This window comes from Micromonas commoda, chromosome 9 (assembly GCF_000090985.2).
Source record: "Micromonas commoda chromosome 9, complete sequence".
Taxonomy (NCBI): domain Eukaryota; kingdom Viridiplantae; phylum Chlorophyta; class Mamiellophyceae; order Mamiellales; family Mamiellaceae; genus Micromonas; species Micromonas commoda.
In genome coordinates, this window is record NC_013046.1 from 285,888 (window position 1) to 308,164 (window position 22,277).

At 67.7% G+C, this 22,277-nt stretch overlaps 17 protein-coding genes across 17 annotated transcripts; 7 read left to right on the top strand and 10 right to left on the bottom strand.

Moving 5' to 3' along the window:
* Positions 1-38: 38 nt before the first annotated feature.
* Positions 39-2,112, top strand: SRPA (type II secretory pathway family; the record flags this gene model as incomplete). The annotated part of the gene is made up of 2 exons (XM_002504153.1): positions 39-168; positions 290-2,112. The coding sequence occupies 2 exons, from the start codon at positions 39-41 to the stop codon at positions 2,110-2,112; spliced, it is 1,953 nt and encodes a 650-aa protein (XP_002504199.1).
* Positions 2,113-2,220: 108 nt separating this feature from the next.
* Positions 2,221-2,733, bottom strand: MICPUN_61158 (predicted protein; the record flags this gene model as incomplete). Its single annotated transcript, XM_002504461.1, has 1 exon — positions 2,221-2,733. The coding sequence occupies one exon, from the start codon at positions 2,731-2,733 to the stop codon at positions 2,221-2,223; it is 513 nt and encodes a 170-aa protein (XP_002504507.1).
* Positions 2,734-2,916: 183 nt separating this feature from the next.
* On the bottom strand, positions 2,917-3,755 carry MICPUN_61159 (predicted protein). Its single transcript, XM_002504462.1, has 2 exons — positions 3,550-3,755; positions 2,917-3,416 (listed from the first exon to the last, which is right to left on the bottom strand). The coding sequence occupies exons 1-2, from the start codon at positions 3,615-3,617 to the stop codon at positions 3,065-3,067; spliced, it is 420 nt and encodes a 139-aa protein (XP_002504508.1). The 5' UTR covers positions 3,618-3,755; the 3' UTR covers positions 2,917-3,064.
* Positions 3,756-3,990: 235 nt separating this feature from the next.
* On the top strand, positions 3,991-5,244 carry MICPUN_84628 (predicted protein; the record flags this gene model as incomplete). The annotated part of the gene is made up of 2 exons (XM_002504154.1): positions 3,991-4,820; positions 4,860-5,244. 2 exons carry the CDS (start codon positions 3,991-3,993, stop codon positions 5,242-5,244), a joined length of 1,215 nt encoding a protein of 404 aa, XP_002504200.1.
* A 200-nt stretch (positions 5,245-5,444) lies between these two features.
* Positions 5,445-6,017, bottom strand: FRA (predicted protein; the record flags this gene model as incomplete). Its single annotated transcript, XM_002504463.1, has 1 exon — positions 5,445-6,017. The coding sequence occupies one exon, from the start codon at positions 6,015-6,017 to the stop codon at positions 5,445-5,447; it is 573 nt and encodes a 190-aa protein (XP_002504509.1).
* Positions 6,018-6,040: 23 nt separating this feature from the next.
* Positions 6,041-8,221, bottom strand: MICPUN_50494 (predicted protein; the record flags this gene model as incomplete). Its single annotated transcript, XM_002504464.1, has 1 exon — positions 6,041-8,221. The coding sequence occupies one exon, from the start codon at positions 8,219-8,221 to the stop codon at positions 6,113-6,115; it is 2,109 nt and encodes a 702-aa protein (XP_002504510.1). The 3' UTR covers positions 6,041-6,112.
* Positions 8,222-8,393: 172 nt separating this feature from the next.
* MICPUN_61163 (hypothetical protein) lies at positions 8,394-9,110 on the top strand (the record flags this gene model as incomplete). Its single annotated transcript, XM_002504155.1, has 1 exon — positions 8,394-9,110. One exon carries the CDS (start codon positions 8,394-8,396, stop codon positions 9,108-9,110), a length of 717 nt encoding a protein of 238 aa, XP_002504201.1.
* Positions 9,111-9,126: 16 nt separating this feature from the next.
* Positions 9,127-10,257, bottom strand: MICPUN_61164 (predicted protein; the record flags this gene model as incomplete). Its single annotated transcript, XM_002504465.1, has 1 exon — positions 9,127-10,257. One exon carries the CDS (start codon positions 10,255-10,257, stop codon positions 9,178-9,180), a length of 1,080 nt encoding a protein of 359 aa, XP_002504511.1. The 3' UTR covers positions 9,127-9,177.
* A 212-nt stretch (positions 10,258-10,469) lies between these two features.
* On the top strand, positions 10,470-11,537 carry PEX19 (integral membrane peroxisomal protein importer-2 family; the record flags this gene model as incomplete). The annotated part of the gene is made up of 1 exon (XM_002504156.1): positions 10,470-11,537. One exon carries the CDS (start codon positions 10,470-10,472, stop codon positions 11,532-11,534), a length of 1,065 nt encoding a protein of 354 aa, XP_002504202.1. The 3' UTR covers positions 11,535-11,537.
* A 195-nt stretch (positions 11,538-11,732) lies between these two features.
* Positions 11,733-12,407, top strand: MICPUN_61166 (predicted protein; the record flags this gene model as incomplete). Its single annotated transcript, XM_002504157.1, has 1 exon — positions 11,733-12,407. The coding sequence occupies one exon, from the start codon at positions 11,733-11,735 to the stop codon at positions 12,405-12,407; it is 675 nt and encodes a 224-aa protein (XP_002504203.1).
* A 103-nt stretch (positions 12,408-12,510) lies between these two features.
* Positions 12,511-15,249, bottom strand: MICPUN_61167 (predicted protein; the record flags this gene model as incomplete). Its single annotated transcript, XM_002504466.1, has 1 exon — positions 12,511-15,249. The coding sequence occupies one exon, from the start codon at positions 15,247-15,249 to the stop codon at positions 12,511-12,513; it is 2,739 nt and encodes a 912-aa protein (XP_002504512.1).
* A 100-nt stretch (positions 15,250-15,349) lies between these two features.
* MICPUN_61168 (predicted protein) lies at positions 15,350-15,655 on the bottom strand (the record flags this gene model as incomplete). Its single annotated transcript, XM_002504467.1, has 1 exon — positions 15,350-15,655. One exon carries the CDS (start codon positions 15,653-15,655, stop codon positions 15,350-15,352), a length of 306 nt encoding a protein of 101 aa, XP_002504513.1.
* A 131-nt stretch (positions 15,656-15,786) lies between these two features.
* MICPUN_61169 (predicted protein) lies at positions 15,787-16,182 on the top strand (the record flags this gene model as incomplete). Its single annotated transcript, XM_002504158.1, has 1 exon — positions 15,787-16,182. One exon carries the CDS (start codon positions 15,787-15,789, stop codon positions 16,180-16,182), a length of 396 nt encoding a protein of 131 aa, XP_002504204.1.
* Positions 16,183-16,311: 129 nt separating this feature from the next.
* MICPUN_61170 (set domain protein) lies at positions 16,312-17,700 on the bottom strand (the record flags this gene model as incomplete). The annotated part of the gene is made up of 1 exon (XM_002504468.1): positions 16,312-17,700. The coding sequence occupies one exon, from the start codon at positions 17,698-17,700 to the stop codon at positions 16,312-16,314; it is 1,389 nt and encodes a 462-aa protein (XP_002504514.1).
* A 519-nt stretch (positions 17,701-18,219) lies between these two features.
* Positions 18,220-19,410, top strand: MICPUN_68629 (Hydroxy/Aromatic amino acid permease family; the record flags this gene model as incomplete). The annotated part of the gene is made up of 1 exon (XM_002504159.1): positions 18,220-19,410. A coding segment is annotated over one exon (1,191 nt), but the record flags the coding sequence as incomplete, so codon positions are not given.
* A 142-nt stretch (positions 19,411-19,552) lies between these two features.
* On the bottom strand, positions 19,553-21,095 carry MICPUN_102196 (predicted protein; the record flags this gene model as incomplete). The annotated part of the gene is made up of 2 exons (XM_002504469.1): positions 19,553-19,572; positions 19,640-21,095. The coding sequence occupies 2 exons, from the start codon at positions 21,093-21,095 to the stop codon at positions 19,553-19,555; spliced, it is 1,476 nt and encodes a 491-aa protein (XP_002504515.1).
* Positions 21,096-21,301: 206 nt separating this feature from the next.
* On the bottom strand, positions 21,302-21,871 carry MICPUN_97830 (predicted protein; the record flags this gene model as incomplete). The annotated part of the gene is made up of 1 exon (XM_002504470.1): positions 21,302-21,871. One exon carries the CDS (start codon positions 21,869-21,871, stop codon positions 21,302-21,304), a length of 570 nt encoding a protein of 189 aa, XP_002504516.1.
* Positions 21,872-22,277: the final 406 nt, after the last annotated feature.

Below are 22,277 nucleotides of genomic sequence, written 5' to 3' on the forward strand. Positions count from 1 at the left end.
CGCGGCACTGAACGACGCGCGTGTTCTCGGCACCGACCATGCTCGACGCGGTGCAGATCTTCACGAAGGGCGGGCTCGTCCTGTTCAGCTGGTCCCTCGGCATGACCACGCTGAAGGGAAACCCGGTGGACGCGCTGATACGCACGCAGCTGCTCGAGGAGCGCGGAGGTGCGTCGCCCCTTCCATTTCCCAAAGGACTCCCTCGGAGGAACGATCGGCACTCCGGTCGTCCCGATTGACGATCGACCCGCGCCGACCGCGTCGCCCCGTCCCACCACCCTTTCCGCAGGCGAGACCGAGTTTGCGTACAGCAGCGGTAACGCCTCGTACACGCTCAAGTGGAGCTTCCACAACGAGCTCGGCCTGGTGTTCGTCGCCGTGTACCAGCGCATCTTAGCCCTGACGTACGTCGACGATCTGCTGGAGAGTGCCAAGCGATCGTTCGTGGCCGGTTACTTCGACAAGTCGGACCCGGGCCGAGCCTCCTACGCCGGCTTCGGCGATGAGCTGACGAGGCTCACGAAGAAGGCGGAGGCGAGCGCGGCGGCGAGGAAGGCGCCCAAGGGGGCGCCAAAGGCGTTCGACGCGGCGAAGAAAGCGGCCAAGCGCAACGACGCGAGCGGCAAGGCGAGAATCGCCGACGCCGACGACGACGCGGAGAGCGCCAAGGGGGGCGCCGGTAAGGGAGGCGACACCCGCGACGGTGACGGGGGCGACAGCGCGGCGCGCGCGAAGCAGACCGCGGCGGCGACCGCGGCGTTCGACATCTCCAAGCTCAAGAAGAAGGGCGGCAAGGGATCGAGGGACTCGTCTCGCGAGAACAGCGGCGCCGACCTGAAGTCGATGGGGGGCGACGGGTCGGACGCCGGCGCCAAGTCCCCCGACGCCAAGCAACCGAAGAAGCCGAAGGAGAAGCGCGTGTGGGCGGGCGAGGGCGGGGGCGGGGGCAAGGCGAGCAAGGAGCTCGATTTCTCCGAGGGGAGCGCGGCGCCGAGTGACGAGGTGGTCGAGCGGGTGGACATCTCGAAGCCGTCGAGGATCGACGACGAGGACGACGACGTGACGTACTCGGACGAAGAGGACGTCGACGAGGAAGGGGACGACGGGGACGATACGGATGAAGGGTCCCAACTCGGGAAGGAGAAGGGTGGGAAGAAGAAGCGGTCGTGGCTGTCCGGCGTCCTCGGCAACTCTCTGGTGCAGGGCGTCGTGGGCAAGAGTGCCTTGGACGACGAGGACCTGGAGCCCGTGCTCGAGAAGCTCAAGACGAACTTCATGAACAAGAACGTCGCCGAGGACATCGCGGAGAGGCTGTGCGAGTCCGTCGCCGCGTCCCTGCGAGGCAGAAAGCTCGCGTCGTTCTCCTCGCTGTCCGCGATGGTGCGAACGGCGATGGAGGAGGCGCTCACGAGGATCTTAACCCCCAAGCGATCGGTGGATATCCTCCGCGAGGTCAGAGCCGCTAAGGACGCGGGAAGGCCGTACACGATCGTCTTCGTCGGCGTCAACGGCGTGGGCAAGTCGACCAACCTGTCCAAGGTTGCGTACTGGCTCCTGCAGCACGACGTCAAGGTGATGATCGCCGCGTGCGACACGTTTCGAGCCGGCGCCGTCGAGCAGCTGCGAACGCACTGCAAACGCCTCGGCGTCCCGCTCTTCGAGAGGGGATACGAGAAGGATCCCGCCAACGTCGCGTCGGAGGCGATCAAGGCTGCCCAGCGGCAGGGATGCGACGCCGTCTTGGTGGACACCGCGGGTCGCATGCAAGACAACGAGCCGCTCATGCGCGCCCTCTCGAAGCTCATCAACATGAACGACCCCGACCTGACCCTCTTCGTCGGCGAGGCTCTCGTCGGCAACGACGCCGTCGATCAGCTCTCCAAGTTCAACGAGCGCCTCGCCGACCTCAACGCCAACGCGCGCCGCACGAAGCTCATCGACGGGATCGTGCTGTCCAAGTTTGACACCATCGACGACAAGGTCGGCGCCGCGCTGTCGATGGTGTACACCTCGGGCGCTCCCGTCGTCTTTGTTGGGTGCGGCCAGACGTACACCGACCTGCGCAGGCTCAACGTCAAGTCCGTGGTGAAGATCCTGCTCTCCGCCAAGTGAGCGGCGCACGGCACGACGAGTCTCGGGTTTAGAAGGAGTGTTTCTCGAATGATGAACGTGTTGCTACTGACCTACTAAAAGTTATCGCGTCTTCGTCTAAGTGTCAAGCTACGGGTCCCCGAGCACCGAGGCTGGATCGACGTCGTTCTCCTCGAGGAGGGTTCGAACGTTCGCGCCGCTCCGGTCCAGCGCGCCCGGGTCCGCGCCCCTCTCCACCAGCATCCTCGCGCCCCGCACGTTCCCCGCGATCACCGCGAGGTGCAGCGGCGTCCACCCGTGCTTCACGTCCCTCCAGTGCGTCTCCGCGCCCGCGTCCAGGAGGAGCGCCAGCGCGTCGTTGTGATGGTTCCGCGCCGCGAGGTGCAACGCGGTCCAGCTCCCTTTATCCCGCGCGTTGACGTCCGCGCCCCTCTCGATGAGCGACTTGATCACGTTTGGTTCGCCGCTGTAGTACGCCGCCTTGTGCAGCGGCGTCCGCCCGTACGCGTTCGTCTGCGTCACGCTCTCCCCCGACGCGAGGGTCTTGTCGATCAGATCCAGGTCGTTGTCCCGCACCGCGTCCATGAGCGTGCGCGACGGGGGACGCGGGTTGGGCACCTCGCGACCGGTGAACAGACCCATTGAGGCGAAATCTAACCGGGCGACGGCGCGTGTGACGCGACGCCGACCCGGACGCGCGCGTGGAGACCGAAGCGCGTCGGACTCTGCGCAGTGCCGTCGAGGAAAGTTCCAACCGCGGCCGAAAGCCAAAAAAACTGGTGGCTGGGAAAACAAGTTCCGGGTGCGACAACCGACGCGGAGGATGGATACTCATACAACATGTTTATTAAAAAGCGACGCCGCGTCGTAGCGCGGGGCGCGCCATTCCCCGCTTCGCCGGCTCGACACGTCACCCAGTCGTCGGTGGGCGCCGGTGTCGAGGCTTGACAACAGCGAGGACCCCTCCGCTTTATCAGTTGGAAGGAGGCGGGGGCGGCGGGGCCTCAGCCGCAGCCTGCGCTGCCGCCTTGGCCCGCGCAGCCTTCAGCATCTCCTCGCGCGCCATCTTACGCTTCTCCATATCATCCTGGTTCGTCGGCGACGGCAGCCCGCCGGCCGCCGCGGGCTTCGCGCCGAGCAACAGCGCCACGGGCACAAAGGTGAATTGGGCCATCATCGCCCTGCGCGTCGCAGCCGAGGCGTGGGAGCAATTGCACGCCGCGTTTCCGCACTTGTCGCAGCGTCCGTTGCCGCAATCGGGGTGCGTTCCGCCGCAGCTCGGGCATTGTGTCGCCGCCTGGCACAGCACGGCGCGAGCGCGCGTCCTGTTCGTCGAAACGCGGGGTTCGGGGGACGGAACGAGGTGAGCGTCGCAATTAATGTGGGATGGTGAATCCGACGTGGGATTTGAGTCGAAACCCTCGCGGGGTTGCCGTCGGGGTGGTCCGTGCCACTCACCCGCGATTCTTGAGAGACGCCACGGGCTTGACGAAGCTGGCGAAGCTGGACGCGAGCTGAACGGGCATTTGCGACGTCCGGTGGCAGGTAACGCTCTGAGCGCGCCGTAGGTTATTGGCGAGAGGATGCCCGTGAAAAGGGGCGTCGAGTCAGCAACGAATCTCGACGGCGATGTGGTGATTTCGCCAGTCTCCTCACGGTTTGCGCATATGCGAGTGAAATTAATTTGGCCAACGGCAAACGAGACATTCATCCTAACCACTTACTCGTGTCGTCATCCCTCGGCCTCCCAGGTTTCGCCACGTGCCACTCGCCGAAGTTTTCCACGCCTCAAAAAGCACCACTTCTCAAAAAGACTCGGAAAACGTGAGTGAAACGACGCGACTGGCCGTCCCGTCACGTTCACGCGCGCGCGCGGTCACTGATCGACACTCCGCCACCATGGCGACGGTGAAGCGCAACACCGAGTTGAAGAAGGTCAAGTTCGGCACCACCGACATGATGGTCACGCAGGTGTGCGCGGGCACGATGACGTGGGGATCCTTCAACGCGGACGAGAGCCAGGCGCACGCGCAGCTCGACAAGCTCTGGCAACTCGGGGTCAACTTCATCGACACCGCGGAGCTCTACCCGGTGGCGTGGAACTACGGCGCGTTGACGGAACGGTGGATCGGCAACTGGCTCACCAAGCGCGTCGCCGACGGCACCGTGGAGCGCTCCAAGCTCTACATCGCGACCAAGGTGAACCCCGGCGGCGTCGGGAACGAGCATCCCACGCGCGCTAAAAAGGTGCACGGATACGACGAGGAGATCGTGGAGTGGTCCTGCCGCAAGTCCATCGAGCGCATGAACTGCGGATACATCGACCTCTACCAGATCCACTGGCCCTCGCGCGATACTCCCCTCATGTCCACTCCCACGTTCAGGCCCGCGGATGAAAACGGGAAGATAAAAAATCGCCCCATGGGATGGCACGACAGGGGCGCCCAGGAAGATTTCGACAGGACGATCAAGTCCATCATGAAGCTCTTCGAGCTGGGCCTGATCCGCCACTGGGGCGTCAGCAACGAGAACGCGTTCGGGATCACCATGCTCTGCCAGACCGCGACGCGACTCGGGTGCCCGCTCCCGGTTTCGTGCCAGAACGACTTCAGCATCCTCAACCAGACGTACGAGGAGGACACCTGGGAGGCTGCGTACAGGTTCAACATCGTCGGCCTCCCCTACGGCGCACTCGCGGGCGGAACCCTGAGCGGCAAGTACTTCGATAAGTCCCACCCCCAGTACATCGCCAAGGACGAGGCGGAGAGGCCGCTGGACAAGTGCAGGCACAGGGTCAGCGCAGGATTTCAGCCCAGGTACGGCTGCGCGCAGGCGATGGCGGCGACGCGCGAGTGCGTCGAGCTCGCCGAGCGGTGGAACATCACCCCAACGGAGCTCGCGATCGCGTGGAGCATCGCCAGGCCGTGCAACGCCAACGGCAGCGTCATCATCGGCACGACCACGGTGAGGCAGGTTGAGGAATGCGTGGGCGCCGCGCTCCTCGAGCTCCCGGACGAGCTCATGAAGGAGGTGGACGTGATCCACGAGAAGTACAGGAACCCGTGCATGTACTACACCGAGAAGGAGATCTGGAAGAGCCTGCCGGGTCTGCCGCCCCCCGCGTCCGAGCCGGAGCCCGAGCGCGAGCAGTGATTCTTTCGAGTGATTCTTTTTTCGGGGGAGCGCAGCGACGACTGGTTCAGACGCCGCCGACGCCTCCGTAGCTAGTCTACGATTGTTTCGACGCGACGCGCACGCGCGATGAAGCCGATGATGATCATACTACACCGCCGCGCGCGCGTGCGCCTCTCCGCCGCCGAAGATCCCTCGTCGTCCCCCCCCCCCTCCCCCGTTCACTCGTTGAGCCCCTCGAGGTCCAGATCGCCCCCGAACATCCCGAGCAGCTCCTCCCTCAGCCGCTCGTGCAGCAGGTGTCCGTCTCTGTGGTAGAACCACGCCTTTCGCGCCGGGTCGTAATCGTACCGCAGGGGCCCGGACACCGGCGAGGAGACCCAGATCTGCCTGTTGGGAGCCTGCTTGTTGATGACGTACGTCCCTTTCCCCGAACCCATCGCGATCGTCACCACGCCCATCTCGTGCGACAGGTCGAAGTCGTCGCCGGCGTTGTCCTCGCCCCACGCCTCCACCGCGTCCTGCAGGTTGTGGAGCATCTCGTCCGCCACCTTGTGGAACACCATCTCCTCCTTGCTCTCGGTTTTCACCCCGCGGCGCTGCTCGACGAGGCCGGCGGATTCCGACTTGGCGGGCATCCAGTCGCACACGCGTGAGGTGGACATACGATCGCGGCGCGTGAACGCCTCGACCGACGAGGCCGCGCCGGACGCTATCGGCGCGAGCCGCGTGGAGCGCGGAGCCGCGAGACGGCCGGCGCCGCGCGCCAGGCTCGACAACAAGCGACGCGACATCGGAAGTGCGGGACGTCCAAAGAAAGTGTGGCGATCTGTCAGCCTCGGAAAAGATGTATGAATGCGGCTCGGTCGACTACTCGCGCTCATCGCGTCTACGCGTTCTCGTCCCCTTCTCGAAGCTTCTGCGAAGTCCCCGCGGACGTCGCTCCCCCGGACGTCTCGCCCTCCCCGTCGTTCCCCTCCGTCAAACTGGCGAACACAGCTGGCGCCCCCGACGCATCGCCCGTTACTCGAACCTCCGGCAACTCGATCTCCGCCTCTGTCTCGCCTCCCCCCGGCTCGAACATCGAGCCGAGCTTGACGTACGCGGAATTCGCATCCCCGCGACGGACGTACCCGCGCGCCGCCACGACGATCGCGCCCACGACGATCGCGACGACGCCGACCGCCGCGACCCACGCCATTCCGTCCCCTCCTCCCCCTCCCCCTCCTTCGTCGTCGTCGTCGTCGTCTTCGTCTGGGGTCAACGCTCCCCGAGCCCCGTCGCCGCTCGGCCCGGACCGAACCCCGACGCCGTCGCGGAACAGCAAGTTCGCCAACTCCTCGTCCAGGTACCCGTCCACCCTCGGCGGCGGCGCGCCGTCCAACATGACAGACCCCGGGTCGAGGTCCAACCCCAAACCCGCGGCGACGATCGAGTGCACGACGACGTTGTCAAACGCGAGCGTCCGCGCCTGCCAACGCTCCGCGTCCTTTATCGTCCCGGCGTGCAACGACCCGCTCGACGTCGCCGCGTCCTCACCCACGAGCGCCTCCGCCTCGGACGATTCGTACCCGAGTTCGCCAACCAGCCGCGCGCCGTCGCTTCGAAACAGCGGACCCCGCGCGAGGAACACGGCTCGCATCTCCGGCGCTACGTTGTCGTACCCGTGCGCGCCGCCGCAATCGTTCGTCTCACCGTCACTCGGAGTGACGCACACGGGCGCGCACCCCGCGTCGGCGACGTGCGCGAGCGCCCAGTTCGCGGGATCGCTCGCTCGCGCGGTTGAAAGGTCGACGCCGTCATCGAAAATGTTCAACTTTCGTCGAACCTTCGCGTCGAAGGATGCGTAGCCGCACATGAGGTATCCGACGTCCGCGGCGACGACGACCGGTCCGATCCTCGCGTTGGCCGAGTACCTCAGCCGCGCCGGGACGTCCTCCCTCGCCCACGCGGTGACGTTCGGGTGGCACGCGGTGATTGTACGAGCCATCGCCCGGGCCTCGGTAACCGTCATGCCCCCCGCCAAGTCGTCGGAAGAAGAATCGTCATCGTCACCCTCGCGAGAACGAGGATGGGAACCGTCCGCCGGGGTCTGCTCGGCGGGCCCGCGCCTGCGCCACAGGTGCGCGGCGACGCCGTCGCCCGTGACGAACAGCGACGTGAAGTTCAGGCCGCACGCGTCGTCCCCGAGGTTCACCACGCGCGTCGGCGAGAGCGGCGCCATGCCGTGGTCGGCGACGATCAAGACGTTGGTGCGGTTCCACGCGTCCGCCCCCGCGGCGTCGCGAAGCCGGCCCAGCGCCTCGTCCACCCTACGAACCGCCGCCTGCACCTGCATCGAGTGTGGGCCGTGTCGGTGCCCGGCGTGGTCGGGCTCTTCGAGGTAGAGCGCCATGAACGACGGCGACGGTCGACGCGTGTTTGGATCGGTTTTGGCGACCGCGTCTCGCACCCATTGACCGACGACGTCGACCCTTCGCTCGAACGTCGTCTCCGGGTCGTACGGGAAGAAGACGTCCGGTCGGCGGTTTTTGATCACGGACTCGCTTCCGGGCCAAAAGTAGGTCTTCGTGCGGACGTCCGCGCGCGAGGCGGTGACCCAGATGGGCTCGCCCTCGCTCCACCACTCCGTGCCCGTGCTCGCCATCGTGAACTCCGAGCCGAGTTTTGGATCCCACATGTGATTGGCGACGATGCCGTGGTGCTCCTCGTGCAGCCCGGTGACGATGGAATAGTGGTTCGGGAACGTCTTGGAGACGAACTGCGGATAAAGGGACGCTCGGACGCCCTCGCGCCACAGGGCGTTGAGGTTCGGGAGCGCGGACTCGGGCTGAGCGTCGAGGTACGAGGCTCTGAACCCGTCGAGGGATATGAGTAACACAGGTGCGACGCCGTCGCGGTCCGCGCCGACGACGACGACGGACGCCGCCAGCGCGAGGGCGGCCGTCGCGACGTGGAGCGACGAAGAGGGGCGAGAGGCCGCGCCGGACCGCGCCATCGCGCCCGCCGTCGCCGCGAACCCGGCGTCCTCCGCGTGGACAGCCTCTCGCGTCCGGAGATCTGCGCCACGCTCTTCTCGGCTCTCGGTCAAAAACTGACTCGTGCCGAATTTGGTGCCGACGATCCGCTGGTACCCCCCCACTCCTCCGTCGCGCCCGGGGTTCGGCGCGATGACGTTCCGCGGCCACCTCAACGCGGGGCCCCTCATGGAGCTGATAGAGGATACCCACCCGCTCGGACGCAAGCGCGAGCTCGCCGGAATCACCCCGGACACCCACAGGGCGGAGTACGACTTTCTCGTGGGCGAGCCAGGGGCGCCCTCCGCACCCGACGCCCCCGGGGCGCTCGCGCTGCCGAAGCAGCAGCCGTTCAAGGTTGGATGGAAGGGAAAGGCGCGCGCGGAGGAGCCCGCGAAGGACAGGTTCGAGAAGATCGAACAACGCTTCCAGAAACGTGAGGCGTTCTTGCCCATCCGGCGCGAGTACATCCGCGACAACAACGACAAGACGGGCCTGCACCCAATCACCGGCGAGGTCGTCGACGCGAACAAGCACGTGAAGTGCAACGGGCGCGACATCGACCCGGACGTCAGGAGCAGAGGGCCGCGGCACCTGCCGGAGCGAACGCCCGCGATGTCGGCGTTCGACGAGCGAAGGGCACTCAGGGCGGAGACCCGACGGCCCATCCGCGAGGATTTCATACTAAAGGAGGGTCTCGCCAACGCGCCCCCCGACCGGTTGAGCGCGAGGGATAACTTCGTCCCGCCGTCGTCGAGGCTGCCGGACGGGCGATGGGCGACGGGCCACGAGCTCGTGGACGTGGGCGGGGACGCACGGAGGAGCCCGCCGAAGATTTACACGCCCTACGCGCTGGACGAGGAGGAGTGACGAGGAGGATCGGAATACGGTGACGGTACTTGATGTAAATTAACGTGAGACGACAACGTGTCTTGGCTCAGTCCTCCACGGAGCACAGGATCGGCAGCGGCCCCTTGCAGTCCAAGGTGCCGGGCGGCTTCCGTTTCGCGTCCCCAGACCCGTCGTCCAGCCTCACCTCCCCGGCCGGCGGTTCCCTGTCCTTGGCCGACACGGATGCAGCATTTGCATTTGCATTTGCCACGGCGTCTGCGCCCACCCTGAACGAAGCGGAAGCCCTTCTGAACCCAGCCTCGCTCGACGCCCACCGCTCCGACGACGACGTGGCGCCCAGCAGGTAGCAGTTACCCTGCTCCACCGCCGCCGTGAGTAAAACCCTCGCGGCGCCGTACTCGAAGTCCCACTGGTAGTATCCCTTGCCGCTCTCGCCGGTTCGCGCGTTCGCGTCGATGATCTTCGCTCCGGGCGGCACGAACAGCGGCGTCGCCTCCTCGATGGCGCCGAACTCCGTGACGTCCTTCATGGAGAGGAAGGTGAGCTTCAGGGTGTTGGCGCCGCGCACGGAGACGGACACGTCCTCGCGCTCGTCGACGCTTCCGAAGCGCGCGACGAGCGGCGTCTCCTCGGTTCGCTTCGCCTGGAGGTCGCGGCAGTTGGGCTCGCAATCGGTGCGCTGCTCGTAGATGCGGCGGGGTTTCTCCGTGCTCATGCGGCGGTACTCGCCCGGGACGACGACGGACCAGTTGCCCGGGGAGCTTCCCTTGTAGCGCACGGGGGGCACGGGCGCGGACGCCGCGGGCGCGGGCGCGGGCGCGGGTTCGACGTCCATCGTCGGCGCCGCGACGTCGCGGTCGTCGCCATCGGCGAGCGCGGGACGAGTCGCGACCGCGGATGCCAGCGCGGACGCCAGCGCGGACGCGAGCGCGCCGCGGCGCGAGGCGACCGTCGCGCTCGATCGCGACTCGAGCGGCACGGCCGCGGCGCACTCCGTCGCGTCGTTCGACGCCCGCGCGACGAACGAGCGTCCGCGACGGTTCGCCCGGCATCCAGCCTTATCGACAACGACGAGCGCACCGCGCGCGCCGGACGACGAGATCGACCGGCGCGGCGACGCCGCGACGGCGGGACGAGCGCCGTGGCACGCGGTCGCGATCGACATCTGCACTCCGCGCGAGTGTGCGCGAAACGACGGTGTCGTGCCGTGTCCCGGGCGCGGGGCGGCTGTGGACCGCGTCCCGGATCGACGTCGGAATTTTTCTCTTCAGGGTTAGGGTCGTCGAGGAGAGAGCAGATCGGGCGTTCCGATCGCCACTTCGTCGCGCGGAACCATCCGACGCGCGATTCGACTCGACACGCAACCGGACGGGCAGAATGGACAACAAGGCGGAGGCGATCCTCGACCAGGCGCTCGGCGAGTTCAACGACGGGCTCGGCGGCGCCAAGTCGGGCGGCAAGTCGAAGAAGAAGGGCTCCAAGAAGAAAGCCGAGCCCGCGGGCCTGGGCGGCCTCGGCCTCCCGAGCAAGGCGGAGAAGGCTCCGCCGCAGCCCAAGGGCATGGGCTCGCTCGGTCTTCCCGCTAAGGACAAGGTGGGCGCGAAGGAGGGCGGCAAGGGCAAAGGGAAGAAGAAGAAGGGCGCGGGCGCCCAGCCCGCGTTCAACCCCTTCGATCCCTTCGGCGCCATGGCGGGCGCGGGCGCCATGGGCGGGAACCCCTACGCCATGGGCGGCAACCCCTACGGCAACCCCTACGGCAACCAGGCGGATCCATTCGCGGACCTCATGCCCGGCGGCGGCGGCGGCGGCGCGGCTGGCGCCAACCCTTGGGCGCCCAATCCCGACGCCGAGAAGTACGCCAACGAGCTCGCCGAGCACATGCAGAAGATGTTCGCCGACTTCCCCAAGCCCTCGCCGGAGGAGGAGGCGGAGGCGCAGAAGAAGATGCAAGAGGCGATCGCGTCGCTCTCCGGCGCAGCGGGCGACGAGAGCGGCGATCCGGCGAAGCAGGAAGAGGCCATGAAGGGCTTCATGGACGCGATGGCTCAGGGCCAAAAAGGCATGCAGGAGATGATGGACACCATGCTGCAGCAGCTCCTGAGCAAGGACGTCCTGTACGAGCCGATGGTGGAGATCGCGGCGATGTACCCGCCGTGGATCAAGAAGAACAAGAAGAAACTGCCGGCGGAGGAGATCGTGCGGTACGAGGCGCAGCTCGCCAAGGTTAAGAGCATCGTGGAGGAGTTTGAGAAGCCGGAGGGCGAGACCCAGTTCCAAACCGTCGTCACCTTGCTGCAGGAGATGCAGTCGTTCGGTCAGCCGCCCGAGGAGATCATGAAGGAGCTCCAGGCGAAGAAGGGCGGGGGGTACGAGCTGCCGCCGTGGATGCAGCCGGGCGCGGCTGGGGCGGAAGGCATGCCGCCGGGGTGCACAGTCATGTAGTGAGAGCTAATCACTGTTTTTACTAACGCCAAACTATCGGAACGGTGACTGTAATTGCGCACACAGATATTTTGCCATCGGACTCAATGCCCCCGGCGCCGGTGCTGGCTGTTCGTCCGGTACGGGGCGCGCGACTCCGTGTCGGGTTTGGATAAAGACGTGGGGCGGCGTACATAACGCTTCACTCTGCCGCCGACGATGGCGTCGTCGTCGGCGCCCCGCGCGTCGTTCGTCGTCATCGCGGGTCGACACAAGGGAGGCAAGCGCGCGTCCTCCTCGTCGTCCAAGCGCGGCGCTAAGGGTCGACCGGAGGGCGTCGCCACCGACCTGAAGCCATCCTCCGTGGCTGGGGTGACGGAGGACCACGCGTTCGAGCAGTTCTTCTACGACGACGCCACGCAGGATCGAATCATGCGCCTGGTGCAGAACCACGAGCGCCCGCTGTTCCTCTGCAACCCCTCGCTCGCGGTGCGCGCCGAGCGCGCCGGCATGGACTACCTCCTCCTGGACCGCGACCCGCGATGGAAGAAAGTCCTGCCTAAAGGTCGATTCCGACAGTTTGAGCTGTCGTCGCCGCGGCAGATGCGGTTCCAGTACGACGCCGTGTTCGTGGACCCGCCATTCGCGAACGTCCAGCTCCACGACCTGCGTCGCACCGTGGACTTGCTCGCGTCGAACGCGACGCAGGCGGCGGCGCCGGTGTACCTGGCGTTCATCAGCGACAGGGAAGACGCCGTGCTGGCGGCGTTCGACGGGTACGGGTTGGAACGCAAGGGTCCCGCGCTGGGGTACGCCTCCGTGAAGCAGTCGACGCAGGAACGCATATACCTGTACGGGCCTCGCGCGGACTGGAACCCCGACGGCGCGTGCTAGCTAGCTAGGAGTAGTCGATGTAGTCAATGTCACTTAGGTTAGCGGTTCGAACTAAATTAGCTAGCTAGTACGCACTCGTCGTGGGCTTCTAAAAGTTGTCGAGTCAACCTCGCGGCGTGGTGTCTGTGTCCCCCGGGTGGACCTCGCCTCGCTCCTCCTCGTCCGTCCCCGCCCCGTCCGAGCCGCCCGCATCCGGGTCGAACGCGCGACGGTACTTGGCCCCCAGCGGGGTACCGCGAAGGGAACCAGGGGACGTTTCTTCGTACCACCTGTGCGCCGCGGCCAGCCGAACCGGTCGACCAGCGAGCGACGCGAACGCCTCCGCGGGGTTCGACGCGACGGGGCTCTGACCGTCGCGGGCCGGGATGCGAACCGTCGCGGCGGTTCCCCTCCCGGCCGCCTGACGTTCCGTATCCCCCGCGTCGCAGTCGTCCGCGTCGCAGTCGTCCGCGTCGTCGTCACCCCGGCACCGGCCGCGAATGGAAACGGAGGACGTCTCCCGGCGAAGGAAATCCGCCGCTTCTTCTTCTTCGTCGTCGTAGCCGGCGTCCACCAGCAGCGTTTCCCACGCGCTCGTTCGCCGCGCCTCGCCCAGCGCGACCGATGCGGCGACGCAGAGACGCGCGCACATCGCGACGCCCCGGGAAGATCCGAGGGAAGATCCGAGGGAAGATCCGGACGACGAAAGGTGACGACCGGCGCCAAATTCCCGTGACGCCCCCGACTGTTCCGCGGCGAGGAGGTACTCGACCACGGCGGCTCTCGCGGCGCGAAGCGCGCGCCGCCGAACGCGACGCCCCCCCGTCACGACGCCAGGAACGAGCAACGCGTGGACGTGCGGCCGGAACACCAGCGCGTACGCGTCCGACGGCGATACCGCGGGCGACGACGGGGGGATGTCGCGACGACGAGGGGAGCTCGGGGTAGCACGATGGGGTTCGGGCGATGAGGGGTCGTCCTCGCCGCCGACGACGACGCCGCCGCGGGCGCGAAACGACGCGCGGAACCTGGCGCCCGCCGCGGCGGCGGCGCCGCGGGACCTCGCCTCGACGTAGCTCCCGCACACCGCCGCGAACACGGATCGCAACGTCCCGAGGTTGTCGCCGCCGCGGTCCAGCGCGCGGCGCATCGCGTCGAGGGTGAGCGACCTCGGACTTTCATCCGCGTCGTTAATCGCGTGGAACGAAGCGCGAGACGAAGCGTCGGCGGGCGGGACGACACGCCGCGGCGTCGGCGAGGCGGGCGGGGAGAACGGCGGCGAGAACGGCGGGGTAGCCGCGCCCCGCCTCGTCAGCTGAATCTCCCGGCCGCGCTCGCCGTCGTCGCCGAACCCTAACCCTAAACCCTCACCCGCCCACGGCGCCTGGCTCCGCCGCTGCAGAAACGCGACTGACGCGGCGACGTCGCCGCCCGCGCCGCCACCCGCCACGTCTGACGCGACCCGGAGATCCAGCGCGAGCTTCCACGCTCGGCCCGTCGCGACGTCGACGACGACGTCGGCGCCGACGCACGTCAAACCGCGAACGTTCTCGGGTGCTCCGCCTATGCGGGACGGGGTGGCGACGAGGGGTTTCACCTCCCCGCCCGGGAGGTCGCCGGATCGAACCCCGCCGTCGTCGTCGTCGTTTTCGTCGTTCGGTTCGTGACTATTTGCCTGTGCGACGTCGATGGCGGAGACGAAGCCGCTTCCAGAGGCGTGCACGCAGAGCAAATTATCCACTACGCTCAAGTTTAGCGGCACCCCCCGCGGCAGCGCGCCCTCGGTGTACAGCAGCATCGGCGAGAGGTTCGCGACGCGTTCTTTCACAATCGCGTCCCTGTGCACCCTGTGCAGCACGAGCTCCCCGCGCGGCCTGTCGGCGACGGCGAGGAACACCCGCCCGTAGAGCGTGAGCAACCGCACGTCCTCCCCGCGAAGGCTGCGGCTCAAAGACGGGGGCGACGCGGGGGGTGACCCAAGGCCCATGCCCGCCACCGAGCTTGGAAGCTCGAACCGCGGGAGCTTGATCGCGCCAGTCGCAGCGAACTGCCACGCGTTGAGCCGCGCGTGACCGGGACCGGAGCCGAGCACCACCAGCTTCGAGTCAAAATCGTACGCGCACCAGCCCACCGGTCGCTCGCCTTTCATCCGTTTCTCCCCGACGGACACCAGCGCGAGCGGCTCGGCGGGTGCGGCGTCGTCTTCTGCGACATAATCCCAGCACCCCGCATTTAACGCGTACTGCTCCAGTCCGCGGGTGGTGACCACGACGAGGTCGACGCCCGGCGCGAGCGACCAAAAAAAAGACAGGATCGTTTCCCCCGCGCGACGCAGCTCGTACCGCGCCGACGACAGCTGTGTCCCTCCGCGCGCCGCCACCCCGTCGTCGTCGTCGCCGTCGTCGACGACGTCGACGCGGTAGACGTCGATGGCGACGTCGGACCGTTTGATCGCGACGAGGCGCGGCGCGCTTCGAAAGTCGCGCCGGTCGAGACCCGGTTTCCACTGCGGCGACACGCGCGCGTCCAGCGCCGGGCCCCGCGGCACGCGGATCGACACGGGACGCGGCGGGACGGCGCCGGCGGCGCCCGACGCGGCTCGCGCGAGGCCCCGCGGCGGCAGCGGGTGGCATCGAAGCGACGCCGTCGTCGCGTCGTCGTCCTCCTCGTGCGCGATGACCCAATCGTTGGCTTCGTCGAAAAAGAAACTTGGCGCGCCGGACGAACCCGCGCCGGACGAATTCGCGCCGGACGGGTCATCGGGCGCTTCGGCGCGCGCGAACGTGACGGGCGGGTCGCACAGGACGACGTGCGGCGTCGTCGTCGCGCCGGACGTCGTCGAACCCTCGCGCCCTGACGTCATCTCACTCGTTCCACCACCTGCGCCATGCGGCCCGATACTGCCCGGTGGTTCTCTCCACGCGGACGAATCCGATGAAGCCGTTCGTCGTCGGACCCCCGTCTCACTTGAGGAAGGTGCGGATGTTCTTGAGGAGCTCCGCCTTGACCGCGTCGGGCACGGTGGCTCGGCCGAGCGGCGCGATCTCCCTCGCGAGCTCGTCCGCGGTCACGTTCTCGAACCCGCGCTCCTTGACGACCCTCTTGCACCGCTCCTTGAGTTCGTCGCGCCACCCGCACTCGATGAGGCGCTCGCGCAGGAGCTGCTTCAGGCGCTCGCGCTCGCCGGTCTCGACGAGGCGCTGGTTGATGGCCTCTTGGAGGGACTGCTGCGTGCGGTCGTTGCCCACGCCCGCCTGCTGATCGTTCATCGAGCTCGGACGGAGCGCGAGCGGCGCGGGGCGATTTTGTCGTTGACTCGGCGCATCCGTTCGCCGCGTTCGAGACTTCTGAGAGAAATTCCCCCGCCCCGTCACTCGAGACACGCGCGCGTTCGGGCGGGATGAGCGCGCCGTCGGCGGCGAACGGCGCGTGGCGCGGCACCCTACGCCGCGTTCTCCGCGCGGTGGACGCGCACGTCACGTCGCACACCGGCTCCCCGACGTGGCGCGACCACGTCCTCGCGGAGTTCCGATCGGGGAATCGCGACACGATGGCGCTCGCCGATCGCGTCGCCGCGAGGCTCAGAGCCGCGGACGAGTGGGCGACGCTGGCGAACGCGGTGCAGCGCCACAAGGCGATGATCATGGACTACGGGCACTCGCTGGAGAAGGAGCGCGAGCAGCTGAAGAAGGCGTCGAACACGGCCAACTACGTCGGGCTCTCAATGCCCGACGCTTACGACCACGCAGCGCACGACCTCGCGGCGGCGAACAAGAAGAAGGACGGGGATGAGTAAGATAGCCTTGGTTAGCGCAAGTATGATACGTTAGCATCGCACGCACGCACACGATGCCCTTCGCGTCTAAGCGTATGGCAACCTCACGCGAACGTTCTCGTCGTGCACAGCTGTGTCGTCGAGGTCCCATCAACCCGCTCCCGCGTCCAGCCGTCGGAAAAACTCCTCGTCGCTTCGCCGCTCGCCGCAGTAGTTGCACGTCATGTGGTCCGCTCGCGCGTGCGGAGGCGCCAGCGTGCCCCCGCACCCGTCCACGGGGCACATGTTCCGAACGAACCACAGCGCGTACGTCGGTGGGATCCTGTCCGCGCGTCGCGTGAGCTCGGCGGCGTCGAGCGATTGGTTCGCCACCTCCTCTTTCTCGTCGCACTCGCGGTCCAAAGCGTCCGCGATCGCGTCAGCCTCAAGCTCCGCCGCCTCGTCACGCGCCTCCCTCGCCCTTCGCGACGCGTCTCGGTACGCGCCCTCGTCCCCGGTAGCCGCGCCGTCCTCCGTCGCCCACGCGCACTCGATGACGCACCGTTCGCACTCGCACCCGAATCCGAAGGTGTTTCGCAGCCGCCGCCGACGCCGCGCGCACGACTCGCTCACCGGGAGGTAGCTCATCAAAACCTCGCACCCGGCGGGGATCTTGTCGATGGCGACGAGCCTGAGTTCGGTGGGGCCCGGCGGGTTCGGGCCGTCGCGGTGCGGGACGTAAAACTCGTGCGACGGCGAGGACAAGACGCCGTCAAAGTTGTCGAACCTGGCGACGTTTGGAAAGCACGCGTGGTTGACTCGCGAAGCGAGCTCGTACACGGCGCCGCCCCGGACGCGCCTGTCGTCATCTGAACCGTCGTTTGGATGCGAACCGTCGCCGCCGCGCGTCGCCGCCATGACCCCGAACGCGTTCTTCGTCTCCTTGGCCAGAAGCGCGGCGTTCTCGATGGCGTCGCCGGCGATGGCGCGGAGGAGTCCGCCGCCGGCGGTGTTCGCCTCGGTGGTTGCGATGGTCGCCTGCACCGCAGCTTCCAGCGCGGGTCGCACGCGCTCCGCGGCGGACGCCTCCCTCGGGTCGATCCCCTCGCCCGCGGGACCCACGTCGGGGCACAGTCGCAGCACCGCGTCGAGGCGCGCTCGCGCCCGCGCGTCTCCGTTGACGACGTGCGCGCGTCTCAGCTCGGCGCACGCGCCGAGGAATCGAAGTCGCTCGCGGTCAGGTGCGCTGAGCGGCGGTCGCCACGCGGACGCGACGCGTTCCGCCGCGCACACGACCGCGCCGTGCCCCGCCCCGTGATGCCACGGCGACGCGGGGTCGCGGCACGTGTCGCACAGCACCACCTCGCCGCACCCCGAACACGGCGTCGCCGCCCCGTGCGCCAGGCACGACGCGCAGCAGACGCGCCGAAATTCCTCGCTCACGCCCACGAGCAGCGCGTGCTCGGCGACGACGGTCTCCCCCGCGTCGATGTCGCGGGCGGCGACGAGGCCCACGCCCCGACCGGGAATCTCGCGCTGGGCGACGGCGGCGCCCGACATGGCGACGTGTCCCGCAGTGGTGGGCCGCCGACTGGCCGAGGAGTTAACAAAACATTTTTTGTAGAAAGTTCCACGGCGCGTATCCATTTTATAGTCCCTCTCGCCCGCGAAGGGACGCACGGTCCAGCGCGCGGGTGGCGGATGAATCCGGCGACGCTGTCACTCGGGGCGCCTCGCGTGGGCGCCGCGCTGAGATGCGCGGTCGCGTCGAGGAGCGACCGGACCTCGAGGCGACCGATATCGCGGAGCGGCTCGGATATCGATGCGGATAAGCGGATGAATTCAGCTCGACCGGCGTTGCGATGCCTACCGGCGACGAAGGGCCTCGGCTCGGGCGCGGCGCCGCTTCGGAGCGCGAATCGACGACGTCGCAGTCCGCGCACGGCGACACGCGCGGTGTCCGGCGGAGGATCGTCGGAGGAGGAGTGCGCTCCGGAGACGCTCGAGCGCCTCTGGTCGAACGTCGCCCCGTCGTCGTCGGGGACGGGGACTGGACAGACGGGGCGCCTGCTCCGATCCCCGGGCTCGCTCCCGGGAGCCATCGCCCTCGTCGCCGGCACGACCGTCGGCGCCGGCATGCTCGCGTTGCCCGCGGTGTGCCAGCGAAGCGGTTTCGTGCCGAGCACGTGCACGCTCGCGGTGTGCTGGCTCTACATGGTAGCCACCGGACTCCTCCTGCTGGAGGTGAACCTGGACACGATGTGCGACGCCGGCGGCGGAGGCGTGTCGCTCATATCCATGACCGAACGAACGCTCGGTAGGAACGGCACCAGATTCGCGTGGTGCGCGTACGTGTTCCTGCACTACGCCCTCCTCGTGGCGTACGTGTCCAGGGTGGGAGAGATTGTCGGGGAGGCGACGCACCTGGACCGATCAATCTGTTCCGTCGCGTTCGCGGCGGGCCTGGGCGGGTTCGTCTACGCCGCTCCCGATAAGACGCTGGAGAACGTCAACAACGCGCTGGTCGCCGCGGTCATCGGCACGTTCCTACCCCTGCTGCTCATCGCGTCCAGGAACGTGGACGTCGCGAACCTGACGTCGGTCAGCGACTGGTCGGCGGTGCCCGGCACCGTCGCCGTCATCGCGTTGGCCTTCGTCTACCACAACGTCATCCCCGTCGTCGCGACACAGCTGGAAGGGGACCGAAACAGGTCCCGTCTCGCGTTGATCGCCGGGACCGCGATCCCGTTCGTCATGTTCACGTTGTGGGACGGCGCGGTGCTCGGCGGCGTCAGCGCCGAAGACCTCGCCGCCGGGGTCAACCTGGACCCGCTGTCGACGCTGCAGGGAATGTCGCCCGCCGCGTCGGGCCTGGTCAAGTCGTTCAGCGTCTTCGCCATAAGCACCTCGTTCCTCGGATTCGTGCTGGGCTTGGTGGACTTTTTGTCCGACGGGTTCGGGTGGAGAGAGGAGGGCGACGCGAGGCCGTACGCGGCGACGCTGATACCGCCGACGATATTCGCGGTGAGCAATCCGGATGTCTTCCTCTCCGCTCTGGACACGGCCGGCGCGTTCGGGGTCCTGACGCTCTTCGGGTGCCTGCCCCCGGCGATGGCGTGGGCCAACCGGCACGGCGAGGGTTTGGGGGACGCGTGCGCGGCGCGAAGGGAGGAGATGTGCGGGGTGTTGGACCCGCTGGTGCCCGGCGGGAGGGTCAGCCTCGGGCTGCTTTTCGGAGCCGCGGCGGCGGTTGTCGCGAGCGAGGCTGTCGAGAAGGTTGGCGACGCGGTACAAGTAGCGGGTTCGATCGGGGGCGCGTGACGCACCCGAGTGATTAACGTTAACACGATAGAACGGCGTCATCGCTTCGCGCCCGCGGCTTTCTCCGCCTTTTTCGCGCTCTCGGCTTCCGTCACGGCTCGCTCCTCCTCCCTGTCGCCAAGCAACCACAGGACCCCCCGCCACGCCCTGAAGAACACCCCGGTGAGATCGATCGCACCCGAACCGCCGCGCTCGCCGCCGCCCGTGCCGCGCTCGCCGCCCGCTGGCGCTCGCTCGCTCGTCGCCGCGAGCACCCGGTGCATCAACCTCGAACCCGTCTGCAGCGCCCAACACGGCGGGATCCTCCTTCGCTCGTACGTCGCCAGCGCCTCGCGCACATCGGAATTAGGGTTCCCTAACCCTAAACTCCCGTCAGACGACAGGCAGTTCGCCAGCTCCACCGCGTCCTGGAACGCCGTGCTGATGCCCAAACCCAGGCTCGGGTACATGCAGTGAGCGGCGTCGCCGAGTAACGTCACCCGCCCTTTCGACCACCGCGAAGCCCCGTCGCGTTCGTACAGTCTCGTCTGGACAACCGCGGCCGGGCTCGTCGACGCGATCGCCGCCTTGAGCAGCGGCGTCGTGTTCTCGAAGAGCGATTCGAGGTGTGCAAGTCGTCGTTCGGGGGTGTCGAACGTCCGCGCGGGTTCGGAAAACCTCGTCGTGCCGAACATGAGCTGGCCGCCGCCCGGTGAGTCGCCGCCCGGTGAGTCACCGCCGTCGATGTCCAGGTTACCGCGTCCGACGTCCAGGAGCGAGATGCCGCTGCCGTCGCACAGGGAGAATCGAAGCTCGTTGAACGACCCGGCGCCGTTCGCGCCGGGGGGCGGGTTGGGCGACAGGGCGTAGTACACGTTTGCCTCGGGCGCTGCGGCTGAGGAGGCGGGCGACGAGGCGGCGGCGGAGGAGGAGGCGTCCTCCTCCCCGAAGGTCAGCTCGCGCACCCTGGAGTTCCTCCCGTCGGCTCCCACGACGCACATCCTCGCGCGCACCGGCGGCGGCGCGTCCCCGCCGTTCCGCGGGGGCTCGAACGTCAGCGTCACGCCGCCGCTCGACGGTCCTAGCGCTACTCCGTCGTCGTCGTCGTAGATGCACGCCAGGCGATGTGCCAGGCGGACCGTGTCGGGTCGCAGCCCGGCTCTGAGGGCGTTGGTGAGCCTCGCCCAGGTGATGCCGATCTGCGGCGGGAGGTCCATGCGACGCGACCACCCGGCGACGTCGATCCTGACCAGTTCCTCGGCTTCCGTGCCGCCCGGCTGGAGCTGCTCGATGGCGATGGTATCGATGACGGCACCGGCGTCGACGACGCGCTCGGTGGTCTCCGGGTCGAACGACTTGAGCGCGTTGAGGCCGTGCGGCCAGATGAAGATGGCGACACCCGCGGGCCGGAACTCCTCCCGTTGCTCGAACACGCGGACGTCCAGTCCCTGGCGCTGAAGCGCGAGAGCGGCGGCGAGACCGCCCGGGCCCGCCCCCACGATGGCCACATCGCAGACGTTATCATCATCGACCGCCGGGGCCGGGGCACGTCGGGCGGCTGAGGCGGCACGAACGGCGCGGCGCGTGGACTTGGACGCACGCGGACACGCGCGATGATGCGCGATCCGTGCGCGACACTCGACGAGAGTCCGCATGGCGCGAACGCCGCGCGCGATGGCAATGGATAAGCGAAGCGGTCCCGTGCAAAGAGGACAACGCGAAAGCGAGTATTTTGGCGCTGATGAGGTTACTTGTACGTTCCAAAAAGAGGACAACGCGAAAGCGAGTATTTTGGCGCTGATGAGGTTACGTTCCAATGGAGAAGCGCCCTCTTCCAACCCCCTAAGATTACCGCCGCGCGCTACGCCTTGGAATACTCCACCTTGTCCACCTTGACCTCCTCCCCGCGCAGCTCGTACACGTAGCACGTCGCCCTCGGTCCGTCCACGTCGACGAGCACGAACGAAGGATGCGCTTCGGGATCCTCGTCGCGAAACGCCCCCGTGGCGCTGCCGGGGTTGACGATCAACCGGTCCTCGACCTTGTGCGCGCCCCACCGCTTGGCTTGCCCGGCGACCAGCACGTCGACGTTCATCGCGCGCTGCGCCGCCGCGAGCGCGTTCACGTCGCCGTGGGGCACCACCTGGTGGCCGTGGACGAGCCCAAACTTGAAGTCCCCGATCGTCACGACCTTGCTGTCGGGCCACTGCCTGGCGAAGCCGTCGGGTCCCGCGTCGTCGTAGTTGCCCCGCACCGCGTGAACGTCCGCGCAGAGGCTCCTGAGATAATCGTGCGTCTCCTTGACGCACACGTCCCCGGTGCAGAGCACGTGCTGGATCTTCCCAGGGACGAGCAGGGATCTGAACTTTGGGGGCAGGTCCGCTACCCGGTGGGGGATGTGCATGTCCCCGATGCAAAGCACGAGCACCATCCTCGGCGCCGACCCCTCTCTCCGTTGTCTGCTCTCTCCGCGCGCCGCGAGTCTCGCGCGGGTCCGGTGGCTCGTCCCGCCGCGGTGCGCCCCGAGCTCTGTCACCGTCGCGAAACTGAAAAGCACGAACTCAGTCGGGGTTTTGGGTCCCATTGGTAGAGCGCGTCGTCGGGCGCCATGGCCAGGAGGTCTGTCATCGTGGCCTATCTTCTGTGGGCCGTCGGGGGATGGTGTGGCCTGCACCACTTCTACCTGAAGCGCCACGCGCAGGCCATCCTCTGGTGCGACGCCCGACCGTCGCCTCCGCCCGCCCTTCCCTTCCCCGGTCCTCCGCGCACCAGAGGAAAACCCTTCGAGCTAACAACGACCCTCCGCGGCCCTTTCCGCTTCCCGCCCGCATCCGCAG